Source organism: Budorcas taxicolor, chromosome 10 (genome assembly GCF_023091745.1).
Source record: "Budorcas taxicolor isolate Tak-1 chromosome 10, Takin1.1, whole genome shotgun sequence".
In the NCBI taxonomy this organism is placed as follows: domain Eukaryota; kingdom Metazoa; phylum Chordata; class Mammalia; order Artiodactyla; family Bovidae; genus Budorcas; species Budorcas taxicolor.
Window position 1 is genome coordinate 73,690,998 of NC_068919.1, and position 25,991 is coordinate 73,716,988.

The 25,991-nt window shown below is 40.1% G+C and overlaps 1 protein-coding gene across 1 annotated transcript in view; it reads left to right on the top strand.

Moving 5' to 3' along the window:
* The first annotated feature begins 343 nt into the window (after positions 1-343).
* The window catches only part of RHOJ (ras homolog family member J), a 95,926-nt gene continuing 70,278 nt past the window's right edge, over positions 344-25,991 (top strand). The window contains exon 1 of the mRNA XM_052646467.1: positions 344-921. Coding sequence (XP_052502427.1) covers positions 678-921 — 244 coding nt within the window. The 5' untranslated portion in view covers positions 344-677. The remainder of the gene's footprint in view (positions 922-25,991) is intronic.

Sequence of the window (25,991 nt, forward strand, 5' to 3'; positions counted from 1 at the left end):
CGGCTGGTGTGGTTCCCTGTGTTTCTGTGGCAGACAGGACTCCGGGGTTTTCATCCTTTCGTCAGCCTCTTCCCAGCCAGCCAGAGGCAAACAGGCTCTCCAGCCCTGGATGAAACAGGAAGTCTGACAGCTTGAGTCTGCAGTGGGACCCCTAGTGTTTTCCCACTCCATGTCCTGGCAGCGTTCCCCAGAAGTACAAACACACACACACAGAGCTCCCATTGTTGCAGCCTTCTCCAGCCCACTGATCCTAATATGGAATGCAGCAGGAAACCCATGATTTCCTGACACTCGGCAAGCTGGAGGAAGCAAGGAAAAACTCCATTTAAAAAGCCCAGCTTTCCTCCATGTTAGATGTGAAGTGGAAAATGGGGAAGATTTAGCAAAATTCCACAGTGTCTTCCCTCAGGCTTAGAGAACAGGGGACCAAAGTGAAACCCTCTAGCTGCTGAAATTTCTAGACTCCCAGGAATGCCCTAGAATTCGGTGAAGATGAGGATTTCTTAACTTGAACTGATGGGGGAAAGGGACAGATGCTTTTAATCACTCTCCCAGTGTGTTACCTGTCCCGATCAGTATGGTGAGTGCGAGGGCATGTGCCAGCCACCTCGGGCGAGTCTGCAGGGTCCCAGTTACCCCGAGTAAGGCAGAGTGATCTCAAGCCTGCCACGGGCTTCATGGGCTTTGGAAGAAGTGGGAGAAGCAACAGCCACAGCACAGTCACAGCAGCTGCAGCCGCGAGCATGAACTGCCAGGAGGGAAATGACAGCAGCTGCGGCTGCGGTGGCCACGAGGAGAAAAAGATGCTCAAGTGTGTGGTGGTGGGGGACGGCGCCGTGGGCAAGACCTGCCTGCTGATGAGCTACGCCAACGACGCCTTCCCCGAGGAGTATGTGCCCACTGTGTTCGATCACTACGCAGGTAAGAAAGTGGGATACCCACCCCTGCGTCACAGGTGTGGGAGGTAACATCCCTGCTTCAGAGGGGCCTGGCTTATCTCCACTGTCAGTCCTGGGTGCAGGCCTGGCGCAAGCCAGGTAGCTGGGCGTCACAGCAACCAAGGTCTTTGCGGTTGTTAGAACAACCTGTATATCACTTTTATTGTAACTCTTTTCTCCACTTAAACCAAAAGAATAATGCTGGGGAAATACGCTGCATTGCCGTCTGGACTTTGGGGCTAGAAATGTCACTTAATATTTGCCTGAAGATTCATCAACTTTCTTTAATGTGAACATTATAAAATGTAGTGTAATTGCATCGCAGTTCTTTTCACCTTTTTGTTTTGTATTGGGGTATAGCTGATTAACAATGTGGTGCGTCACAATTCTCTTTTACAAAAAAAAAAACCCCACTAGTTACACAACTGGTGAAAGAAGTGTTCTTGCCACTTCTCATATATTCACCCCATGCCATTTATAAATGAAATGCTGAAATTAGTAGTATTAGAACATTCATTTTTCCATAATAATTGGTGCTATCCTGATGTACTTTCATTTTCCTGTGGAAGTAGATTGAAGAAAAAGTAGTCAAAGATTTTAAATATCTGTTAGGCAATCTGTATTTTGAATTAAAAGAGGTTTTTAATCAATATGTTTTAAAAGTAAAAATAAAGATTAATATAAAATTTCTTAATTATTTCAACATATGTCCCGAAAGTACAAAATATGGCATAAAATATTTTAAGGTCTGACAGTTAAGATACTGTAGTTACAGCTTAATTTTTTCGGTTATATTGAGTGTTCCAAAGTTTCTCATGTGATTGCTTATCTAATTTTTTCCACTTTGACTCTTATTTTTCTCTTAATCTCTAAAATAAATCCGATTAAACTTCTTAAAAGCAAATTCATCAAATGTTTCCATTTACAATAGCCTAGATTTTACAGCTTTTTGGAATGTGATGAACTGCTTGATCACTGTAAGATCAGCTTGAGTTACCAGATTTGAGATTTTGTGATAGGGACATTTCTCTTCTTCACTTTGGCTTTGGGTCCTGAGCAGCAGAGGGGAAATAGCCCACAGGAAACCTGTTTGAGTGCTGGCTTTGCTGTGGGGCTATTTGAAATCCTTTCTGTAGGAAGTAGCTTCTTTTCTAGAACTAAACAGTCACCTACGTCTCCTCGTGCTAGATGTACCTGATTTATGACACTATTACATAGCAGACAGGGAGAAACCCACAGTGAAAATAGCATCCACTCTCTAACAGGTTTTTCTATATTTGTAGGAATTAAGAGCAAATTTGAACACTAATTCCTTTAAGCTTTTCTGAAATTAGTGGCTGTGCCCAGAGAAGGGTTTCCCTGGTGGCTCAGACGGTAAAGAATCTGCTTGCACTTGGGAGACTTGAATTTGATCCCTGGATTGGGAAAATCCCCTGGAGAAGGGAATGGCAACCCACTCCAGTATTCTTGCCTGGGAAATCCCGTGGACAGACAAGCCTGGTGGGCTACAGTCCATAGGGTCACAAAGAGTCAGACATGACTGAGCAACTAAGCACACACACATACATGCCCAGAGAAGAACCTTTTAATGAGAACAGAAAGAAGAGAAGTACAGATAGACTTTCACCCTGAGGAGAGAAAAAAAAAAATCTAATTGTAAGATTAGGTCTGCAACTTAAGAAAATCAATAGGATCTTGACCGTAAACATCTTAGCAAAGGTTATTTATTCTACATTCTCTTTCTGCCAGGCTAGGGAACTGGCAGATTGTTGTTGTCATCCAGTCACTAAGTCTTGTCCAGCTCTTTGAGACCTCTTGGACTGCAGCATGCCAGGCTTCCTTGTCCTTCACTATTTCCTGGAGTTTGCTCAGATTCATGTCCATTGAGTCAGTGATGCCATCCAACCATCTCATCCTCTGTCATCCCCTTCTCCTCCTGCCCTCAATCTTTCCCAACACCAGGGTCTTTTCCAATGAGTTGGTTCTTGGCATCAGGTGGCCAGAGTATCAGAGCTTCACCTTCAGCATCAGTCCTTCCAATGAATAGCCAGGGTTCTTTCCTTTAGGATTGACTGATTTGATCTCCTTACAGTCCAAAGGACTACCTAATTTCAAAAACTGCTAACAAAAAAAAAATAGAACCCACAAGGTTTCGAGTGATTTTAAAAATTGCTTATCCGTGGGATTCCCCTAGTGGTCCAGTGGTTAAGCATCTGCCTTGCAACGCATTGGACTCATTGGTTGGGGAACTAAGATCCCGCATGCCGTGGCCAACTAAGCCCATATGCCACAACCAGAGGGCCCGCAAGCTGCACTGAAAGATCCCACATGCTGTAACTAAGAACCAATGCAGCAAAATTAAAATAAGTAAATAAATATTTTTTTAAATTACATATCCCATCTCCAACTTTTGGGCAAACCAATTACAGCACAGTGTCACAAAGAAAAAGGATAAAACTGTCTTTAGAGGTAAAATCGGCCTATAAAAAATATCAGAGAGGAAACAAAGTCTGGACCACCTCTAGATTTCACCAGGAACAAATTATTTTGTTTCAGTTGTATACATACTTGCTGTTATTTGAGCATTAAAGCATCTAGATTTTGGCTATTCCTTGTTTTAGCTCTTAAGATATCACAGCCACTATTACCAAAGCAATACTTTGCTCATAGTTCAGTTCAGTTCAGTCGCTCAGTCGTGTCCGACTCTTTGCAACCCCATGAACCACGGCACGCCAGGCCTCCCTGTCCGTTACCAACTCCCAGAGTTTATCCAAACTCATGTGCATTGAATTGGTGATGCCATCCAACCATCTCATCCTCTGTCATCCCCTTCTCCTCCTGCCTTCAATCTTTCCCAGCATCAGGGTCTTTTCCAATGAGTGAGCTCTTCACATCAGGTGGCCAAAATGTTAGAGTTTCAGCTTCAACATCAATCCTTCCAAAGAACACCCAGGACAGATCTCCTTTAGGATGGACTGGTTGGATCTCCTTGCAGTTGAATGGACTCTCAAGAGTCTTTTCCAACACCATATTTCAAAAGCATCAGTTCTTCGGTGCTCAGCTTTCTTTATAGTCCAACTCTCACATCCATACATGACTATTGGAAAAACCATAGCCTTGACTAGAGGGACCTTTGTTGACAAAGCAATGTCTCTGCTTTTAAATATGCTGTCTAGGTTGGTCATAACTTTCCTTCCAAGGAGTAAGCGTCTTTTAATTTCATGGCTGCAATCACCATCTGCAGTGATTTTGGAGCCCAAAAAAATAAAGTCTGACACTGTTTCCACTGTTTCCCCATCTATTTCCCATGAAGTGATGGGACCAGCTGCCATGATCTTCATTTTCTGAATGTTGAGCTTTAAGCCAACTTTTTTGCTCTCCTCTTTCACTTTCATCAAAAGGCTCTTTAGTTCTTCTTCGCTTTCTGCCATAAGTGTGGTGTCATCTGCACATCTGAGGTTATTGATATTTCTCCCGGCAATCTTGATTCCAGCTTGTGCTTATTCCAGCCCAGCGTTTCTCATGATGTACTCTGCATAGAAGTTAAATAACAGGGTGACAATATACAGCTTTGACATACTCCTTTTCCTGTTTGGAACCAGACTGTTGTTCCATGTCCAGTTCTAACTCTTGCTTCCTGACCTGCATATAGGTTTCTCAAGAGGCAGGTCAGGTGGGTCTGATATTCCCATCTCTTTCAGAATTTTCCACAGTTTATTGTGATCCACACAGTCAAAGGCTTTGGCATCATCAATAAAGCAGAAATAGCTGTTTTTCTGGAACTCTCTTGCTTTTTCCATGATCCAGCAGATGTTGGCAATTTGATCTCTGTTTCCTCTGCCTTTTCTAAAAACAGCTTGAACATCTGGAAGTTCATGGTTCACGTATTGCTGAAGGCTGGTTTGGAGAATTTTGAGCATTACTTTAGTAGCGTGTGAGATGAGTGCACTTGTGTGGTAATTTGAGCATTCTTTGGCATTGCCTTTCTGTGGAATGAAAACTGGCCTTTTCCAGTCCTGTGGCCACTGCTGAGTTTCCAAATTTGCTGACATATTGAGTGCAGCACTTTCACAGCATCATCTTTTAGGATTTGAAATAGCTCAACTGGAATTCCATCACCTCCACTAGCTTTGTTAATAGTGATGCTTCCTAAGGCCCACTTGACTTAACATTCCAGGATATCTGGCTCTAGGTGAGTGATCACACTATCATGATTATCTGGGTCGTGAAGATCTTCTTTGTACAGTTCTGTACAGTTCTTTTGCACATAGTAGCCACTCCCAAACATTGTTACTTTTACATTTTGTACATTTTTTAAGTACACAGTATCTCACAAGCTTACACTTTGTACCTTTTTAAAGTACACAATATCTCACATCTTTAAGGGAAATAAAGATGTGAGCCATATACACCTTTGTATATGAAGCCCAATGAAGTGAACATTTTCATCAGTAGAGAGATCTTCTCCACCACAAAGACCCTAACTCTCTTTACCACCATCCTCTTCATGTATGAACTGATTGAACGTAAACCCTGATACAGTCACATGAAAATCCACAGTCAACTGTAGAAGACCTCATGATCTCTTCTCCATGTGGAGAAGTATTCAGTATCTAGTCCATGGGTCCTTCTGGCTCATTCTGCAGTGACAACCTGCAACTAGTTTACTGAGTCTTTGGAAAACTGAAGTCAAGGAATTCAGAAAAATTCAAGTCAAAGAGAGCCTATCCCTTAGAGATGTGAAAGGGCTTCCCTTCTGGTTCCACTGGTAAAGAAAGTACCCGCAATGTGGGAGACTGGGTTTGATCCCTGGGTTGGGAAGATCCCCTGGAGAAGGGAAAGACTACCCACTCCAGTATTCTGGCCTGGAGAATTTCATGAGCTGCACAGATTTTTCCCTAATAACTACCTATCTTAGAAAGGTAAAGATATAATAGTATGGTCACATCTGCATACTGCTCAAAGTAGTGAGCTCTGAAGCCAGAGCAGCCCAATTCTAATATTGACTCTGCCATTACTGTGTGGCCTTAAGTAAGTTGCTCAACTTCTCTGTGCCTCAGTTGTCATGAATCTTTTAAAGGGACAGTAGAGATATTAAGGTCATGAGAACAAAATAAATTAATACATGTAGTTCTTAGAACAATGTCTTACATATGGTAAGTATTAGGTACATAGCAGCTACTATGATTAAGCATAGGGATGAGATGGTTAGATAGCATCACCAATTCAATGGACATGAATCTGAGCAAACTCTGGGTGATAGTGAAGGATGGGGAAGCCTGGCATGCATGGGGTCAGTCCATGGGGTCACAAAGAATCGGACACAACCTAGCAACTGAACAACAAAATCTTATATACACAATCAATAAACAAGGTCTTACTGCATGGCACAGGGAATTACATTCAATATCCTGTGAAAAGCCATAATGGAAAAGAATATAAAAAATTATATATACATGTATAACTAAATCACTTTGCTATATAGCAGAAATCAACACAATGTTTTAAATCAACTGTACTTCAATAAGAAAAAAGAATAGGGTCTCTACACTTGAATACAGATATGAAAAGGAATTAAAGTATAATTAAAAGATAAAGGCTACAACCAGGAAGAATATCATTACAAGAGTGTCCTCCAAATGGAACAGGGTATGATTGAATGTGTATATTGTCCTTATAATATAGTCATCATGTTTACTGATAATTGATAAATATGTCTACATGGAGTAATTGTAGTTGGATATTCACTTGAGAGGAAATATTAGTTTTGCAAGAGTGATTGTAAAAAAATCAACAACCAACTAGAAAAGAAATGTTTTAAAGTTTTATGAATCTTGTTTTTTTTCCCTCCATCCTACCTACCAAAATCCAAAAGTACATCTGCCAAAAAAAAAATGTACATCTGCTCAATGTAGCTTTCCTTGTCTCTCCAAGGAAAATTCCTTGCTCCTTCCTCAACCCATGTCCAGAAATGTGTCAACATTGCTAGAACACAACTTCCGCAATTGAGAGCAATTTGCTTGTTTCCTTTACTTCCCCACTGCCACTATACTATAAACTCCTGAAAGAAAGGGTCATGTCTTGTCAAAACCAATGTTCTATTCTATGTTATTGGGACTTTCTTGATGGTCCAGGAGTTATGAGTCCAAGCGCTCACTGCCAAGGACCTAGGTTCAAACCCTGGTCAGGGAACTTAGATCCCAAAAGCTGTAGTGTGGCCAATAAGGAAAAAAAAAAAAAAACTCTAAGTCTTCATCTTACTTGGTCTCTTGGAGGCTTTTCTTATGGCTTATACTCTCCTTCTTGAAACACTCCCTTGGTTCCTGGGATATAACATTCTCCTAGTTTTTATTCCCCTCAATGGCAATTCTCTATCTCCGCTGCTGCCTTCTCCATCTCTTCCCTATCACTATACATCAGCATAGTTTAATATTCAGTCTCTCCATCGTCTTCTCTATCTGTGCCCAAGTTGATTGTATCTAGTCTCATGGACTTAAATACTGTTTATACACTGAAGAAGGAGATGGCAACCCACTCCAGTGTTCTTGCCTGGAGGATCCCAGGGACGGCGGAGCCTGGTGGGCTGCATAGTCCAGTCTGTGGGGTCGCATAGAGTCGGACACGACTGAAGCGACTTAGCAGCAGCATACACCGATAACTCCGAAATGTATAGCTCTACCACATTAAAAAAAAAAAAAACCCGACTCAGATTCATATATCCAACTGTTAATTTGGATATCTAATAGACATCTCAAACTTAACCTGTCCAAAGCAGAATTTTTGTTAATTCTCCCAATCTGCTCCTCCTCTAGTGTTCCCAATAGACGTATATGACTACTCTTTTCCAACCAGTGGCTCAGAACAAAAACTTTGGTATTATCCCTAACTGCTTTCTCCCCTTGACAGTACCTTCCACATCGCTCCATCCAAACCACTAGTTATTACCCCTTCCTACTACAAATCAGGTCAATATTCAATATACGTCTCAAGCCTGATCACTTCTCACCACTCCCCTGCTTTCATTCTTGTCCACACCACCATCATTCCTCATCCAAACGTCTATCATCACATCCCAGTTCCCTGCTTCCAGTCTGGCCCCCTCCAGTCAGTTTTTCACAGAGGGGCTACCCACAGCCCCAAATCCACTAGTCACCTCCTTTCACCCTAAGACTCCATCATTTATCACAGTCTCCAAGGCACTCCATGACTTGGGCCGTGTTATCTCCCCAACCTCCAGTTCTAACACTCTGCTCTGCAGTATTTTTGCTCGAGCCACACCAGCCATCTTGATGTTCTTCAGCCACACCAAACCTCATCTTCCCTTGAAGGTTATGCTTTTGCTCTTCCCCCAACCTGACCTTATTCCCTCCAAATCCCCCTCAGTGTCAACTGATGACATTGTTTAATGCATTCACACAAACACCAACACGCATGCCTACAGAGTCACTCTTTAACTTTTTATCCTGCTTCATCTTTCTTCATAAGATTTAACACTACTTGACATTATTCTTATATTTCTTTGCTTACTATTTTTATCCTGTATTGGAATGTAAACTCCATGAGGGCGAGGGCTTTGTCTTGTTCTCTGCTCTATCTCCATCTTCTAAAATAGAACTCAACATCCAGTGTACTCTCAAAAGACAGTTACTGAATTAATGCATTAGAATGTCTTCATCATCTCATTCCTCCTGTGCTTAGATAAATTCCTGGTCCATTAAAACTTTGATGAATAAATGAACAAATTGTCAGTCCAATAGATGTCTCTTTAGGAAGGAAACTTATAAAATATTTATTAAATATATTATATTTGTTAACTATTTTGTTCACAGAATTATAATACAGCATTGAATTTTCTTGATCTAATGGGCCAATGTCATGTTTATTTGCTCAGTCGTGTCCAACTCTTTGCAACTGCATGAACTGTAGCCTGCCATGCTTCTCTATCCATGGAATTCTCCAGGAAAGAATACTGGAATGGGTTTTCATCTCCTTCTCCAGCGGGTCTTCCCAACCTAAAGATCAAAACTGGGTCTACCACATTGCAGGCAGATTCTTTACCAACTGAGCCACCAGGGAAGCCCAATGTATTCAGTGTATAAATTTCACTTGGAAACAGACAGGATGTACTCAAATTCCTCCATTTACATTATATTTAAAAGTTTACATAAATTTTGAGTGGCCCGCTCATTTATAGTTCTTTATAAAAGAGCATGTTCCAGAGTAACTCCAAGTTCAACTAAGAGCTAGGTCTAAAAACTGAGGGCAGTTAAAGGAAGATTAAAAAGTCCGCAGATGTGCCTAAGAAATATCTCTGGGCACTGTTTCCTATTCCCAGTGATGACTCTACGTGTCCTAACAACCTTTAGAGATTTCACAGCTTACCACAGAATAACCATATTTCTTCTCCCATCCTGGCTTCATCTTATCTTCAGCTTTGAGTTTTGTGGCAGACATCTCACGGATAAAGTAGTATCAATTAATGTTTCACACCGCATATGTCATAAGGATAACACTTCCATTTCTAGTTTAGTTAGATTGTATGTTGAGTTGGATTATGCTTATGGTTTGTCTGTTGATGTGTGTGGCATAAAAGCATCCCATTCAAGTTAAAGCCTCTGCCTGACATACCTCATTCACCATTTCATTTATCCTCTGTATGAGAATCAGTCATGTCTGTGGCTCTTTCGCCTATCACCCATCTCTCTAGGAAAACCACCTGTGTTTAAAAAATTTATGTTGTCACTATTTGCAAACCCGGCTGCCTATGCAGGAAATTAGCACAATTTGTGGAAAAGGGAAAAACAGTTTGTTGCTCTATCAGCTGAATGAGATGTAAAAGGATGTTGTTTTCACAGAGAGCTTAAAGTCAATTCTAAACTTTTTCCAACTAATTAAATGATGATTGGTCCAAGGTAGACTCCATCATAACCCTAATGGCCAGAGCATTGGAAGGAAACTATGTCCAATCCAGAAGGAAAAAAATAATAAACAGTAAATAAAACAAAGCCCCAGGCTTATACAGTGTTATGACACAGTTCTGCCCCTTCGGGAATATTTACTCAGAAGTTTCTCTTTTGTTCTTTCCAAAGATACCTGTGAGTCTCTGGAGAATGGATGAGATTCATTTTTTGTAAGCCAAAAGAAAACCTAAAACACCTCTCATGGGACTATGAAATAAATCAGCAGGCTTTTAACCTTAGGCAAAAATATAAAAGAAGTGAGTGGAAGAGGAGACAAGAATGGGCCAGTCAAATCTCTCTGTTCAAAACTCCAACATGATGCTCAAAAGCCCAATATCTTATAGGTATTCCACTCTCCAAAGTCTCTTCGTGAGGCAGTGTGATAGTGCGATGAGTGATGTTTTTCTGGACTCTTGGAGGCCACACCAAAGGTACAGTAACAGGAATTGTACAGATAGTTCCTTCCACAGTCTACACTGTGATGCCTATGTGCACGAGCACATTCAGAGGCTCAGGGGTGGAAATTACACTCGGAAAGCCAAAGTACTGCAGAGGAGTAAACTGTGAGCTTCACCTCTTAGGACTAAGAAGGAATAGAAGAGGGAAAAAGAGAATTAAGTATCTGTGACCATAGCGACCCAAGAAAAGTCATGCTCCAGGGATTAGAAACTACATCTGCAGTTTATAACCCTCCTGCATTCCAGATTTAGCTGGCAACAAACCAAGGCCTGTGACCAATTCAGGCTTCAGTGGACAGACTCCCTGTGACCAAGACTTTTAGTTCCACACAGCCTGGCTCCTTTCACTGCCCAAGCTAGGAAACCCTTCATAAAGTTTACTACTGATTGCCCAACAAAGTTGGGCTTCAGGTAATCAGTACTTCATTTCCAGGATGGCATTTTCAGAATCTGCCATCACTCCCTCTTGTGGTAGGGCAAAGAGAAAACTTGGCTCACCAATGGCCCAGTACATTGGATATCTTTGTTTTGGAATGTAGTTAGCCTATTCCACAAAGGCAATAGAAAGGTGGGCAACTCATGTGAGGCCTCTGAGGAAAGGACAGGTATGAAAACTCAACAGAAATCATCTCGCTCACCAATTCTGAGCACAAGATCACAAGGCTCTACAGAGGTCCTACCCTCTGTGTAGAGACACAGGTTCTAATAAGGCTGAAAATTTACTTTCCCACAAACAAAAATCAATGTCATCCCTTGGTTAGTTAGCAGAATCCAAACAGTTAATTTTCCGGGTATAACTCAGTCAAGACAAATTCCACCGAGAACTCAAAAGGGACCCACTGTGAATCACTGACTGGCCTGGCATCATTCCTGAATACTCTGAAGTCCACCAACTTTTTGGATGTGCCTAATTCTCACCAGACAAAAGGACCTATTCTTGTGTATTCATTCAGCGTTTTGTACTGGTTCACAATACAGCTTTTATTCATGATGTTCCTCATTCGCAGCCTCAGTTTGAATTTCATTATGGCCACGTGTAATCCTACAAGCAGTGTGGTACTATTTAATTACAAAACCCAAACGCTACTAGAATATGTACTAACAACAATAACAATAGCTACACACTTACAAAGTCCTTGCTATGAGCATATTTTGAGATGTTTTCATACATCAATTCATTGTATCCTCATAATGAACCTATGAGGTATTAATTTTCCTAAATTTGACTGATGAGGAAACCAAGTCTCAAAGTTATTAACCAATTTGCTAAGGTTAAATAACTTGTAATGAAGTAAGCAGAGGCCATGAAACAGTAAATAAACAATGTAAGCAGTGTGTAGGTTTAGAGCTAATCACATTAATCAAAAACTCACTGTTAGTTAGGATATGCTAACCTGTTCTAACAAATAGACCCAAATATGTAAGGGATTAACACCTTGCTAATTTATGGTCCTGAATAGGTATTTATGTCAGTTGGGCTACTTTCCTTCATTTAGTCATTTAGGGACCCAGGTTATTTTCATTTTGTGATCCCACCATCCCTTAAGATCTCCCATCCAACCAGACTACTGAGAAAGAGCATGGTGGAGAGGCTTGCATGGAAAGTTTTGTGTGCCAGGCCTGGAAGTGACAGACCATTTCCAGTCAAACTCCAAAGCAGATAACTTAGTCATGAGGCCACATCTATGTCTAAGGGAAGCTGGGAAATAAAAACAAACCCACCTATGTGCCTAGAAGGGGGTAGAATGAATTTTAATGGAATCTAGCCATCTCTGTTTGCATCAAACTCTCTAGCCATCAAATATTCCTGCGCATTTTTTCCTACATATAAAACAAAATTTTTCTCAAGAGGGATCACAGAGTCCAATATTTCAGTGAAGCAGGTTGAAATCTAGCATCTGCAAGTGATGCCTGGTCCTTTCCATTTGATGGAGACACGGTTCCTGTGGTCAGGAGAAGACTCATTATTTCCCCCATATATACAGTCACCTCTTAGCCAATGATAGAAGAGATGAGATAACCAAAATACCCAAACCCCCTTTCAGGACAGAATAGAATAGGAGAGATATAGCAATAACAGAATCCAGATAGCAAATGTTGGGAAGACTCCCTGACCTAGCAGTGGGAGACGTTTCTTGAACTGACCCTTATGTTGTTCTCCAGGAGGGATTTCTTTGTCCATTATTCTGAACTTCCCCTAGCTTGGGTCTCTGGGGAGTTCCTCTTCCTCTTTCATTATCCTTCATGACACACATCTGAATTGGGCCACAGGGACTCTGTCTTTCTTAGGAGTCACACAACTGTCACAGCCTGCCTCTTACTTGTGCAATTTCATGCCTCAAGTATTATTTTTATAGTCATAAGAGCATTTAGTCCAAGTTTGGAGCTTCTTTGGAAATGCAGTTCTCTCAAGAACTTTTTCGGAGAAGGCAATGGCAACCCATTCCAGTACTCTTGCCTGGAAAATTCCATGGACAGAGGAGCCTGGTAGGCTGCAGTCCATGGGGTCGCTAGGAGTCGGACACGACTGAGCGACTTCACTTTCACTTTTCATTGTCATGCATTGGAGAAGGAAATGGCAACCCACTCCAGTGTTCTTGCCTGGAGAATCCCAGGGACGGGGGAGCCTGGTGGGCTGCCATCTATGGGGTCGCACAGAGTCAGACACAACTGAAGCAACTTAGCAGCAGCTGCAGCAGCAAGAGCTTATTAAGTTTCTGGTTAGTTCTCAGTACTCAGTAACCACATCCAAGACCAAAGTGAGTATTTCCTAGACATACTTCTTAAAAATACTTTGTTTGCCTCATCTAGCCAATGCCTATTGCTCTCAAATTAACAATAGCTATGTATAGGGCATATGAAGCAAAAGACTTTATGTGACTTCATACGACTTCATGTGACTTCATATGACTTCATGTGATTCTGCTGTTGGGTAGCACTTTGTGTTGCTCTATATCTAGACAGAATATGAGAGGATATGGTGGGCAAGGAGTGGTGATCTGGGCCAGGTCTGCAAGTGGCAGGCATGACATCTCTTTATATTTCTTTGGAGAGAAGTTAAACCCTAGGCCACACTTACAGAAGTTAGCTATATGCCCAAAGAAAGAGTAAACAGATTTTCAATGAACACTTAGTAATCATCACATTTGCTAAGCTGAAATGTCTTACATCAAATACAATAAACTCATAAACAATATAAATTTCCCTAAGGATCATATTTAGATGCTCATTCAACTACAAATGAAATACCTGTATTTCCCAAATTTTCCCAGTACCTGCTTGTCAAAAATGCAGATTCTGCAAACTGGTGCAGCCACTATGGAAAACAATATGGAGGTTCCTTAAAAAACCTAAATATAGAGCTACTATGTTGTTGTTGTTCAGTTGCCCAGTTTGTCCATCTCTTTGTGACCCCAAGAACTGCAGCACGCCAGGCCTCTCTATCCCTCACCACTCCCGAAGTTCATGCCCATTGCATGGCCATCCAGCCATCTCATCCTCTGACACCCTCTTCTTCTTCTGCCCTCAATCTTTCCCCACATCAGGGACTTTTCCAATGAGTCAGCTGTTTGCATCAGATGACCAAAATACTGGAAGTTTCAGCTTCAGCATCAGTCCTTCCAATGAGTATTCAGGGTTAACTTCCCTTAAGATTGACTGGTTTGACCCCCTTGCTGTTCAAGGGACTCTCAGGGGTCTTCTCCAGCACCACAGTTCAAAGGCATCAACTCTCTGGCGCTCCACCTTCTTTATGGTCCAGCTCTCACAACCATACGTGACCACTGGGAAGATCAGTGGTCTTCATATGGTAGCTAGATCATATGGTAGCTCTTTTTGTTTTTTGTTTTTTGTTTTTTTAATAAAAGGACAAAAAGAGCCACCATGTGATCCAGCAATCCCACTCATTGGCATATATCCAGAAAAGATGAAGTCCAATTCAAAAAGATACATGCTCCTCAATGTTTATAGCAGCACTATTTACAATAGCAAAACATGGAAACAACCCAAATGCCCATCAACAGATGATCAGTTTAAGAAGATGTACTATGTAATTATAGTATGTATGTATACACACACACACACGCACACACACACACACACATACATACACACACACACACACACACACAGTGGAATATTACTCAGTCATTAAAAAAGAATGAAACATTGCCATTTGCAGCAAACGTGGGTGGATCTGGAGAATACATACTAAGTGAAGTAAGTCAGACAGACAAAGAGAAACATATGACATCACTTATACAGAGAATCTAAAAAATAATACAAATGAATCTATATGCAAAACAGAAGCATACTCACAGACATAAAAAACAAACTTATGGTTACTAAAGGGGAAAGGCAGTGGGGGGAGGGATAAATTAGAAGTATAGGATTAATGGATATATACTGCTATATATAAAATGAAAAAGCAACAAGAATTACCTGTATAACACAGGGAATAATATTCAACATCTTGTGATACATATATACAGATTATTTTCTATTATATTTCAATTTTTAAAAAAGGAAAACTATACTTCAATTTAAAAAGGAAAAAAATGCAGATTTCTTTGGTCCATGCCAGAACTTCTATACCAGAGAAAGAGCTGTAAATATAAATTTCAGCAAGCATCCTAAGAAATTCTTATTAGGTAAACATATGAAATGATCATTTTGTAGTTCAAAACCATTTGGGTATCATAAGTTCATATAGTTCAATCTAATATAATTTAAAACATTCAGAAAATCCTTCCTTATGCTATAAAGATGCCTAAAAATCAAGTGATGAGAAAAATTCTATAACCAACCATCAATCATTGAAAGGGCTTCCCTGGTGGCTCAGACAGTAAGCAATTTGCCTGCAATGCAGGAAACCAGGTTTTGATCCCTGGGTCAGGAAGACCTCTTGGAGAAGGGCATGGCAACCCACTCCAGTATTCCTGCCTGGAGAATTCCATAGACAGAGAAGCCTGGTGGGCTTACAGTCCATGGGGTCGCAAAGAGTCGGACAAGACTGAGAGACTATCACTTTCACTTTCACACTTTCAATCAGTAAAAAGCTAGTTGAAAATAAGTACATGTATATATCATTTCTTGACTTAGTTTCTAACAGGAGAAATTGTATAAGACAGAAGAGGTCTTTAGAGCCTTTCAGAAACAGCTAGCAAATTCCTAAATGAGGAAACAGAGTCCTTTATAAAAAGATCTGTGCCCATGGCTGGGACATAGGGAGACCTTGGAAGAAAGAATTCACAAGGATGAAAATCAGAAAGTGGCGGGGGGCGGGGGTAGAAGGGATGCCTGGGAGGAAAGGGAAAAGCCTCAGAGACTCACAACAGAGAAGAGTGGGAGTTGTAAAATGGAGCGGAAAGAAGACTCATTAGGGAAATTTGGGTGCACCAAGCACCAGCTGCTGAAAGCGAAGCCTCAGGCGTGATTGGCAAAGCTGCCAAGCATGAATCGCCGTTCACTGAGCCTGCTGTATGCAAAACAATAGTCAGCAAGACTGTGAGACCTTCGGAGTGGGCACTGAGGAAAGCTTAGAGAACACCTACTGTCATGGGAAGAAGCAAAGGAGTTTTAAAACACAGGAAAGAGCCTGGGATCCTTGGGGAGGTTTGGGTACAGCTCTGTCCTGGATGCAGTTCTTGCTTTTCCATATCTATCCAGCCCTGTGATTGTGAAATGAACATAAACATCTGTTTCCCCTCTGCAGATCTTTCTGTTCTTCTTCGTGCTTTGACCTAATATTTGGAGAAAAGGAGGAGGGAAAAAAAAACAAAAATGGAAAGTTGCCTAAAATTCCATTTCTCGGAGTCTAAAAAAGCTTTTACTTGGGCTAGAATCTGGTTTCTGAAAAAGATAGGATGTAAAGCCAGGGAGAGACAGAAATTTGGTAACTGGGACTTAGGCACCCTTACCTGGACAATGACCAGCACTCCTGCCATTGGAGACCTCTTTCAAGTCTCTCTCTCACTGTTTTAATACATATAAATCAGTCAGCCAGGCTTCAGAATGCAATTCAACTTGCCAACAAGAGAGAAACAATTCTCTGTGTAGCCTGAGCAGAATGTATCATAATGAAAAAAAACTGCTTCATAATCCTCTTGGAATAATATTTATAGTTTATTAATAAAATAGTAATTGTGTCTGTGGGTATCCAGTTGCTCAGTTTTGTCTGACTCTTTGAGACCCCATGGACTGTAGCCCACCAGTCTTCTCTGTTCATGGAGTTTTCCAGGCAAGGATACTGGAGTGGGATGCCATTTCCTCCTCCAGGGGATCTTCCCAACCCAGGAACTGAAACTACCTCTCTTGTGTCTCTTGCATCAGCAGGCAGATTTTTACCACTGTGCCACCTGGGAAGCCCAAAATAGTAATTAATTAATGTTAGTTAGCTATGATTTAATATGCACCAAGCCCTTTACTTTGCTGTCTTCTTTAAGCCTCATATTTTCTCTGGCAGTAATATCTTCATGTCATAGAGAAGAAAATTGGAAGTCAGAGAAGTAATCAGTCCAATGTCACAGGACCAGGAAGTGGCAGAATTGGGGTTAAAATCTGTCAGCTCAAATATTAACTCCTCAGGAGGCCACACCAAAGCACCCTGATTTAATTGACCACCATTTCAACACCTATTTATTTTCTCTATAGTAATTATCTTACTTGTTTATTCATTTATCCATTGCTTGTCTCACTGTAGAATGTATATTTCATGAAGGCAAGGTTCTTTCTGCCTCATTTATTCTTATGACCCCAGTGCCTGGAATTAGCCTAAAATACAATGGACACCAGAAATGCCGACTGAATGAATGACACAAAAATCCCGCAGTTTTAACCACTGCATTATACTGAAGTCAGCACCCCATGTGAACTGTCAGGATAATTTTCTATGTTAAAATTTGGTCCTCCCTCATCCTATATATCCTAAACATCATGATCATTCATTCAGAAATAGTGTCTTGGGGGGACTCTTCCTGTGGTCCAGTGGTTGAGACGCTGCTTCCAATGCTGGTGGCACAGGTTGGATATCTAAGAACCCGCATGCTGCATGGCATGGCCCAAAAAAAGGTAATGTATCGGGTTTGCTTAAAACTTTCTAAAACAATTTTATTCTTCTAGGGGAAAAACTCCAAAAGCTTTTGCTTTAAGCCAAATTTCAAACTTGTGAGTTGAGTGATTTCACTAGGCAAAAATTGCTTTTCCTAATTATATTAAGGATTTCGGTTCTATCTCTTGTTGTTTTGGATGCTATATCCTAGAGGCAAAAAGAAAAATTTAATTCCCTAAAATATGTACTGTAAAACTTTTTTCAAGTAATTAGATTAATAAAGAGAAAAGCAATAAGTCAATAATCTCCTTAATGCATACCAGGTGTAAACTTCCTAAAAACTGTGAATGATGTTTATAAAATGTCACCATTCCATAGAAAGTATACTAATTTTCAGCTGATAAGAAAAGTCATGAACATACATATCAATAATGGGGCACATTATACTTGTTATAAGAAAAGCTATTTGGAAAAAAAAAGTTATGCTCTTTCTCAAGTCTCCTCTCTGCTCTTATTGGATAAACTTGCACTCTGAGCCTTAAGCGCTTCTTTCTTCAACTAAAATGAATTTCATATGAAATTTACAATAGTTCAAGCTAGTAAATACTAGCATTAAGAATTTTCAATAGTAAACATGGTTTTAACCAAACTTTTCACAAGAAACAGAGTTGATGTTGTTGTCTAGTTGCTGAACCATACCCACCTCTTCTGTGACCCCATGGACTGTAGCCCACCAGGCTCCTCTCTCCATGGATTTTCCAGGCAAGAACACTGGCGTAGGTTTCCATTTCCTTCTCCAGGGGATCTTCCTGGGATCCTCCCAGGGACCCAGGGATCCAACCCACATCTCCTGCAGTGACAGGCAGAATCTTTACCACTCAGCCACTAGGGAAGCCCACAAGAGACAGAGTGACTGTCAAATCTTAAGTGTCGACATCAGGCATAAACTTTGCTGTAGAGGTTGTTCCCTTCATTTCGTTCACTTACCCTCCTAATAACTCTCCTTACCAAGTCCTCCCCTTAGATAAACTGAATCTTTTAGGCTGTAGATGAAAGCCATTTCCTCTCAAGTTATAAAAGATGGATCAACCTTCATTTTCATCCTCAGAATAATGGCTTTTAACATATTTGAAAACCAAGGAACTTTTCATCCCTTTCGTCCTCAGACAATATTCCCAGATCATATCAACTCCTTTCACAGACATTTGACTATTCTTTCCCCATTTTTAATAGGCCACTTCTCATGAGTTCACTTCAAGGAAATCACAAACAACTTTCATTTTGAATCTTTAGCCAGCACCAAGTAAGTGGCTTTTGTCATTTTTTCAGTAGTAAAGGGTATCTCATCAACATGGTTAGGTGCATTCAACCCTAACAGGATGTAGAAATCTAGACTAAATAATGTTTTTGATCACCTCTATCTTTGAGGATTTTTTCTTTGTTGTTAGGGAAATTAATGTGTCCTTAGATTGACACATTCTTTGGTATTACAAGAGATATATTGTTCCCAGTGGTTAGCATAGATCACTGTATTTTATAGCACTGAACACTCTATCATTGTAACAGATATGCTAGTCTTACTAGGATTTAGAATGTAGTAGATTACAAATCATCCTGAAGCATTTTTTAGGCTGCACTCGCTTCCTACCAGTGAGTACATTAAAAGCTTCTCTAGAAGAGTGTACATCAGACCAACATCCTATTTAATGACCTCACCCATCACCAAAGATTGAACCCCAGTTTCACAAAATACATTCTGTTCCAGAGTAATCTAGATTTTTCTGGACACAGGAAGAAATTTTAAGCTCCAAGCTTTGAACAAAGCCTGAAGCGTACCTTCAAGCGATCATGGGTTATTGTGGACCATACCACATCATCAATTAACCTTAAGTCTCATAATTTACACAGTAAAAGAAATTACTTCACTTTGTGTTTATTTATATTTGTGGGTCCTCAAGAGATTTCCAAAATTTCAACTGATGTGCAAGTGCGGGAGGTTGTGGTGGTGGGGAAGGAGTGAAAGGGGGTTGGGAATATAGATTAATAGATGCATAGCTTTCAAAACATCCACACAACATTTGGGGGCTTCCCTGGTGGCTTAGATGGTAAGGAATCTGCCTGAAATGTGGGAGACCCAGGTTTGATCCCTGAGTTGGGAAGATTCCCTGGACAAGGGAATGGCAACCCACTCCAGTATTCATTCTTGGAGAGTTCCATGGACAGAGGAGCCTGGTGGGCTATAATCCATGGGGTCACAAAGAGTTGGACACAGCAAAGCAACTAACCCAAAAAACTAGCTTTTGCACACATTTGGAAAAATACACTTTATTTGCATTTGGTGTCACAAGGAGCAGTAAACCTACATTGTTTTGATACCTAAAATCCCTGCTTCAGCTTCCCTATCTTTTGCCATGTCACCAACATTTTAGAGGCCTGTTCCCATGAAATGAGGAAGAGAATTTCTATTCCACTGACAGAGACACGTAGCTCTACTTTTACAGCCAACATCTGGTTACTCCCACAGACCCTTAAAATCACTCAGGGCCCAAAGAAAAAGAGCACCAGATAAAGCATTTTGCAAAAGAGAAGAATCAACCCACAGAATGATCCATTTGTCCATTAAAATTGTTAGCACTGTTCTATGTCTTTGTAAATGGGCACCAACCACCTCTAAATAAACTAACTGAAAATGGTGACTTCAGAGGATTTAATGTACATTTTTATTTTCATGATTCTTAAAATCAATAATCAGCTATTGAAAAAATATATGACATACTCAAGAAAGAGCCTCATAGAGATTGTTTTGTTCTTGTTTAGTCTTTCCATATTCTCCTACTTTTTTTTAAAGGACTCTAAACTTTCTCTGACGTGTGCCAAGAGTTTCCCCCAACCCCCAAAGTACCTCTATCTGGTAAATTCTGCAGGAAAGGGAAGGCACATCTTCTAAGAGACTGGCAGTGGCATATTAATTTGACAAGCAGCTTTAATTTGATAAGCAAAACTTGTTGCTAATATTATTTAAATTTCATCTTTTATTAAGGAAAAAAGACTTTAGTGATATTTAAATGGTATATGTGAGAATCATAGAAATTCAGTTATGGAAATTACACCATAATGCAAAAGGAACAAGGAAGAGCTGCATATTTCTTCCTTGGTGAATTAATCAGTGATTCAGGAGGAAGAATGCAAGTCTACCCATGAGCAATGTCTTTCAAATCTATGGAAAGGGAAAATTAAGTGAGATTTTTTTCTCTGTGATTCTTCAAGGACAAGGTTCTTCTAGCCCCAAATCCTTGGTAATTTTTCCACTAGGATCCATTAGGATCCTTTCTTGGGTACATAGAGTGATCCTCTTCTATTAATTTCTAAGTTTCTCCTTTTTTTTCTCATTTTAACATCAAGTAACAGAGACAAGATGGAGAAGGGAATGGCAACCCACTCCAGTGTTCTTGCCTGGAGAATCCCAGGGAGGGGGAAGCCTGGTGAGCTGCTGTCTATGGGGTCGCACAGAGTCGGACACGACTGAAGTGACTTAGCAGCAGTAGCAGCAGCAGCAACAGAGACAAAAAGATTCTTAGTTCTAGGGATGAAGACTAGCACAGGAAATTCCTATTCTCTCCAGCCTCTGACTAGGTAACTCGTTCTCACTCCTCAAGAGGTGTCCTGTTTGAAAACAGAACCTGCCTGGAGTCTGGCCTCGTCCATTTGATCAGAGTAGGCACATAGCACAAGAGAGAGATCTCCAAATGTTCCTGAATTATAAAAGACTGTGGTTTTAACTTGACTTCCCAAATGCCTTCCTTCTTTATACATATACTCAATGGCTGAAACTATAGAAACTCAAACAACAGAACTAAATTTTTTTACTAAAGAATCTGGCATTATGTCCTATCTCTACATGACTATACTGTTACACTTGCTGTCTTGAGGCAATAAGATCCCTAAGCTTTCCTGTTCCTCCTCATCTGTTGTCTCTCAACTGTGTGAATGCCTCCTATAAAACAGCTACTTCTCACTGCTTCTGATAGCCAAGATGTGGAAGCAACCTAAATGTCCACTGATAGATGAACGGATAAAGAAGAAGTGGTATATATATACCATGGAATGTTATTCAGCCATAAAAAAGAATGAAATAATGCCATGTGAAGCAACATGGATGAAACTAGAGATTATCATACTAAGTAAGACAGAAAGAGAAAGAAAAATATCGTATAATATCACTTATATGTGGAATCTAAAAAAAAAAATGATACAAATGAATTTACTTACAAAGCACAGTTAGACTCACAGATATAGAAGACAAATTTATAGTTACCAAAAAAGAAAGAGGTGAAGCAGGGACAAATCAGGAAATTGGATTTAACATATACACACTACTACATATAAAATAAATAAGAATCTACTGTCTGGCACAGGGAACTGTACTCCATATCTTGCAATAATCTATAAGGGAAAGGAATCTGAAAGGAACTGAATCATTTTGCTAGACAGGAAATTAACACAACATTGTAAATCAACTGTACTTCAATTAAGTTTAATTTTTAAAATAACTGCTTTTATCCCCTTCTGCCAGGCTACTCCTCCTAGGGAGGCAAGGCTCTGTCCCCCATCACAACTGGGCTTATAGTAAGCACTAGATTATAAGTGCTGATTATATTTCCAACACCAGAGAATAGTGATAAAGGATGTAGCTCCTTTTCCAGTGTCAAGAACACAAATGGATGTCTCAGGGACAAAAACTGCATTATATATGCCTGGTGGACATGCCTAAATAGATCATCTTAAACTCCAAAATGAGGGGTTTAGACTAGACTGGTTCAAATATGACATTGCTGTACAACTTCCAAAGCAATTTTGGCATCTTCGCCTTCAAAGAGTCTGAGATTATCTCATTATGAATGAACCCACTTCATAAGGAGAGCAGCCTGAAGTGTTAGGTCTGAAGGTTAAGAGAACAAAGACAAAGAAATGCAACTTCTTTACAAGGTGTCTTGTTATTTCTTGCTCACTTCACCTCTGTATATCTGGAGAACACAAAGGAGGTAAGAAAAGGAGAAGAAAGGACATAGACTAGCTCCTCCTGATTTGAGCTCATCTATCATTGTTGCATGACCAATGAAAAGATTGGAGAAAAGAATTTAAGGCTTGTGGGTAGAAGAGTAGAAGTTAGTTCTGATTCTCAAGGAGAAAGTGTGTTAGTCACTCAGCTGTGTCTGACTCTTTGCAACCCCATGGACTGTAGCCTGTCCAGCTCCTCTGTCCATGGGATTCTCCAGGACAGAATGCTGGAGTGAGTTGCCATTCCCTTTTCCAGGGGATCTTCCCAACCTAGGGATCAAAGCTGGGTCTCCTCTACTGCAGGTGGATTCTTTACCATCTGAGCCACCAGGGAAGCTCTTCACAGCTAAAAGCCATTTGTGAAGATGTTCCATCTTGGAGGTACTTCCTCCAAGTCTTGTCAATGCTATTGGGTCTAGTGAAAAATAGGAAATTTTGGTCAGCCATCTAGACTATTGCTAGAGCAGGACCTATTAGTGTAAGAAAGAGATCCTGTGGTCCTGCTGTCTCTAAGGTCCCATTGCATCTTGCTTGCATAGAGCTCCCAGCATTGACATATATTCTTCCTCAGTGTTACAGATCATCTCCATCCAAGTTGTGCATTTGCACATAAGTTTTACCACTTGCCCTATTCTGCCATCATCCTAGGTGATCCACAGAAGTGCATAGAAAAGGGAGGGAAGGGTGGGGCACGTTCAGTGAGTTGCTTTATTGCCCAGAAGCCCCATACTATCACCCCCAGATCAATGTTTTCCTCACAAGGAGATTACTGTCTGCTGAGTTTCGTAGGAAAGTTGTGAAATATTCACAGAAGCTAACTTCTGTACCTATTTTATCAGCTCAGTGCTGGAAGCAGTGTTTACAATATGAACATTCCAATCTTTAATTTCATGGACACCTCTGAAAGACTAAAATAAGTGCAATCCAGTTCATTATTGATCTTGACTGGGGTGTGTGTGTGTGTGTGTGTGTGTGTGTGTAAAAGAGTTAGAGAGACACGGAAACAGAAAAACCCCAACTCTACTATAGGAGAAAAAAAAGAAGGATTTATATCGACATACTCCTCAGGTATTGCTCTTACACAACTCTGCTTTTCCAGATTAATATTCAGTCTCATTCCTACAAGATGACTTCAACATGTTTTATTTGTTTTTAAGAAAAGATAGTCTTATCCATAAAGCCTTTTAAATGTTTCTATAGTCTCATCTCATAGTCCAATTTTACTCTACCCTGAGAGTCTCTAAAAAGACTTGTTAAGCAAATTATGACCACCACAACTCTCTCCAACATGTAATTTTACCTTGAAACCAGGTATCTAGGAAGTAATGTGTCTTCTTGATAGCATTAATATTATAGAGATCCCTAGGCAACTAATCTGTATTAGCCAAACATCCTTAAGAAAGTATAAATTATATAATGTACATGAAAGCATTTTGTGTGCTGGGAAGTACTATCAAAAGTTATTGTTTCTTATTAGTATAAATCACTTTATTTATTAAATGCTCCTTAAGTGTAGAATGATGTAAAATGTACTGAGACACAAAGCACAACGGCAGCACACAAAACTAACACATCCCCTTTCCCCCCAGACTGCATCTCTAAGGAGGCAGTTAATCCTTATTCGTCCCTTCACATATGCATGAGCAGAGGTCTCTGCTCTGTGTCCTGCAGCTTATGCATCCGGCCTGCTCGTTCCTTTTACGGGGTGGAAATGCCTCAGAATGGTTGGCGTTACTTCAGCAGCAGGTGTGGGGAGCGGGGGGTGGTCTCCAGAGTCCAGATCACCCAGCTGCAGCACCAGAAGAATTGTTTCTAACCAAGCATGTAAATCCATTTTTATGACCTTAAAAAGACTCACCACAAAAACATTTGGATATTAAAACACTCTATTCTAAAGACATCATTGTAATTGTACTGTTTACTGTTGATAATATACCTCAAACAATTTACTGCCTAGTGAAAATTCAGGGCCTACTCCATACCAAATTCACAGAACAGTTAATAAGCGCAGTTAGTTCCTACTGGGATAGATCCAGAAGTGTGCTGTTTAGAAGATTTTGTTTGTATTTTTTCCTGATTTCCCTAGCATTCTCTGACTTCTGAAGTTAGCTCACCCTTATCCCATACCCCCACCCTGGGACCTCTCACCAACTCCCAGACTTGTTCCTCAGCCCCTCAACCCCATCACAATTTTGAAAGTGATTGGGATCAATCTCCAAGGAAAAACATTTTTTCCCAAGTGCATCCAGCTATCAACGTAACCTCTTTCACTTATACAACTATCATTGGTATTTTTTAAACTATAGTTGGAGGTTGATGGAGGAGAAGTTTTCCCTTGGAACAATATAAATTACCTCTAGCTTTCAAGGAGAGGGTTGTATTTGCTACCAAAAAAAGATAAATAATTAAGTTGTAATAATCTTATCCCTGCCCAAAAAAATATTGAAATCTTTTACTTCTCAAGCAATTTCAACTCTAAAATGCCTATTGAGTCTCTGAAAATCAATTTAATATCTTGATAGTTAGCTCTGTAAAAATAATAGTATTTCACTGGGACTTCTGATATGATTGTTATTGCATAAATTCAATTTTATCCTCTTTCTGAAAACCATCTAAAAGAAAAAAATGGAAAACAAAAATACAAACTGTATTTTCAGTAAAACAAGAGCATAGATTTCAAAATATTTTGAAAAGGATGCCAAAAAAGAGCAGAATTCACAGAAGAAACAAAGGAAGGAAATATTTAGAAGCTGAGAAGACAGAGCCCAGTTATGACAGGTCTCAAAAACTGCCAACAAAAATATAATTTTTGAAGATGAGGGATACATCTTAAAAGGAAAAGAACTTTATCCCATGAATATAAAACAGTGCAGAAAAGAATAATCTGAAGGCTTTAGAAGACTCCATACATCTGATTCAGATCACAGAAGCTAAGGACCTCACAAAGAGTCATACAGATAAAGCCATGTACAGAGAGGTTTATTCCAAGTATTTAAGAATAGTTCAAGATTAGAAAATGTATTAATAAAACTTATCATATTAATATGCCTAAGGAGGAAAACAATATGATCACTTTCATGGAGATTTAAAAACATTATAAAATTTAATAAAGTTTGATTTAAATAATAACAATAAAATAGGGAATTGATGATACAATAGCTTGATGATACAATCCCTCCCTTCCTGGATAAATATGTTACTCCACCATCAAGAGGTAGAGTTATTCCTCAACCCTTGAATCTGAACTGGTCCTACGACTGTCTTGACCAAGAGAGTAAAGTGATGGTTTTCTGGTACATCAGAGCCCCAGATTTTCTTCCTCTTAGAACCTCTCTGTCAATGCTATGAAGCTCAAGCTATATAGAAAGACCAAAATGAGAGCTAAGATATTCTGGTCTACAGCCCCAACTGAGCTCCCAGAAAAATCAACACCAAATGGAACACATATGGATGAGCCATCTAGGAAGCTCCAACCTAGTCAAGCCCCAAGACAACTGCAGCCCCAAATGACATATTATTAAGCAGAAAA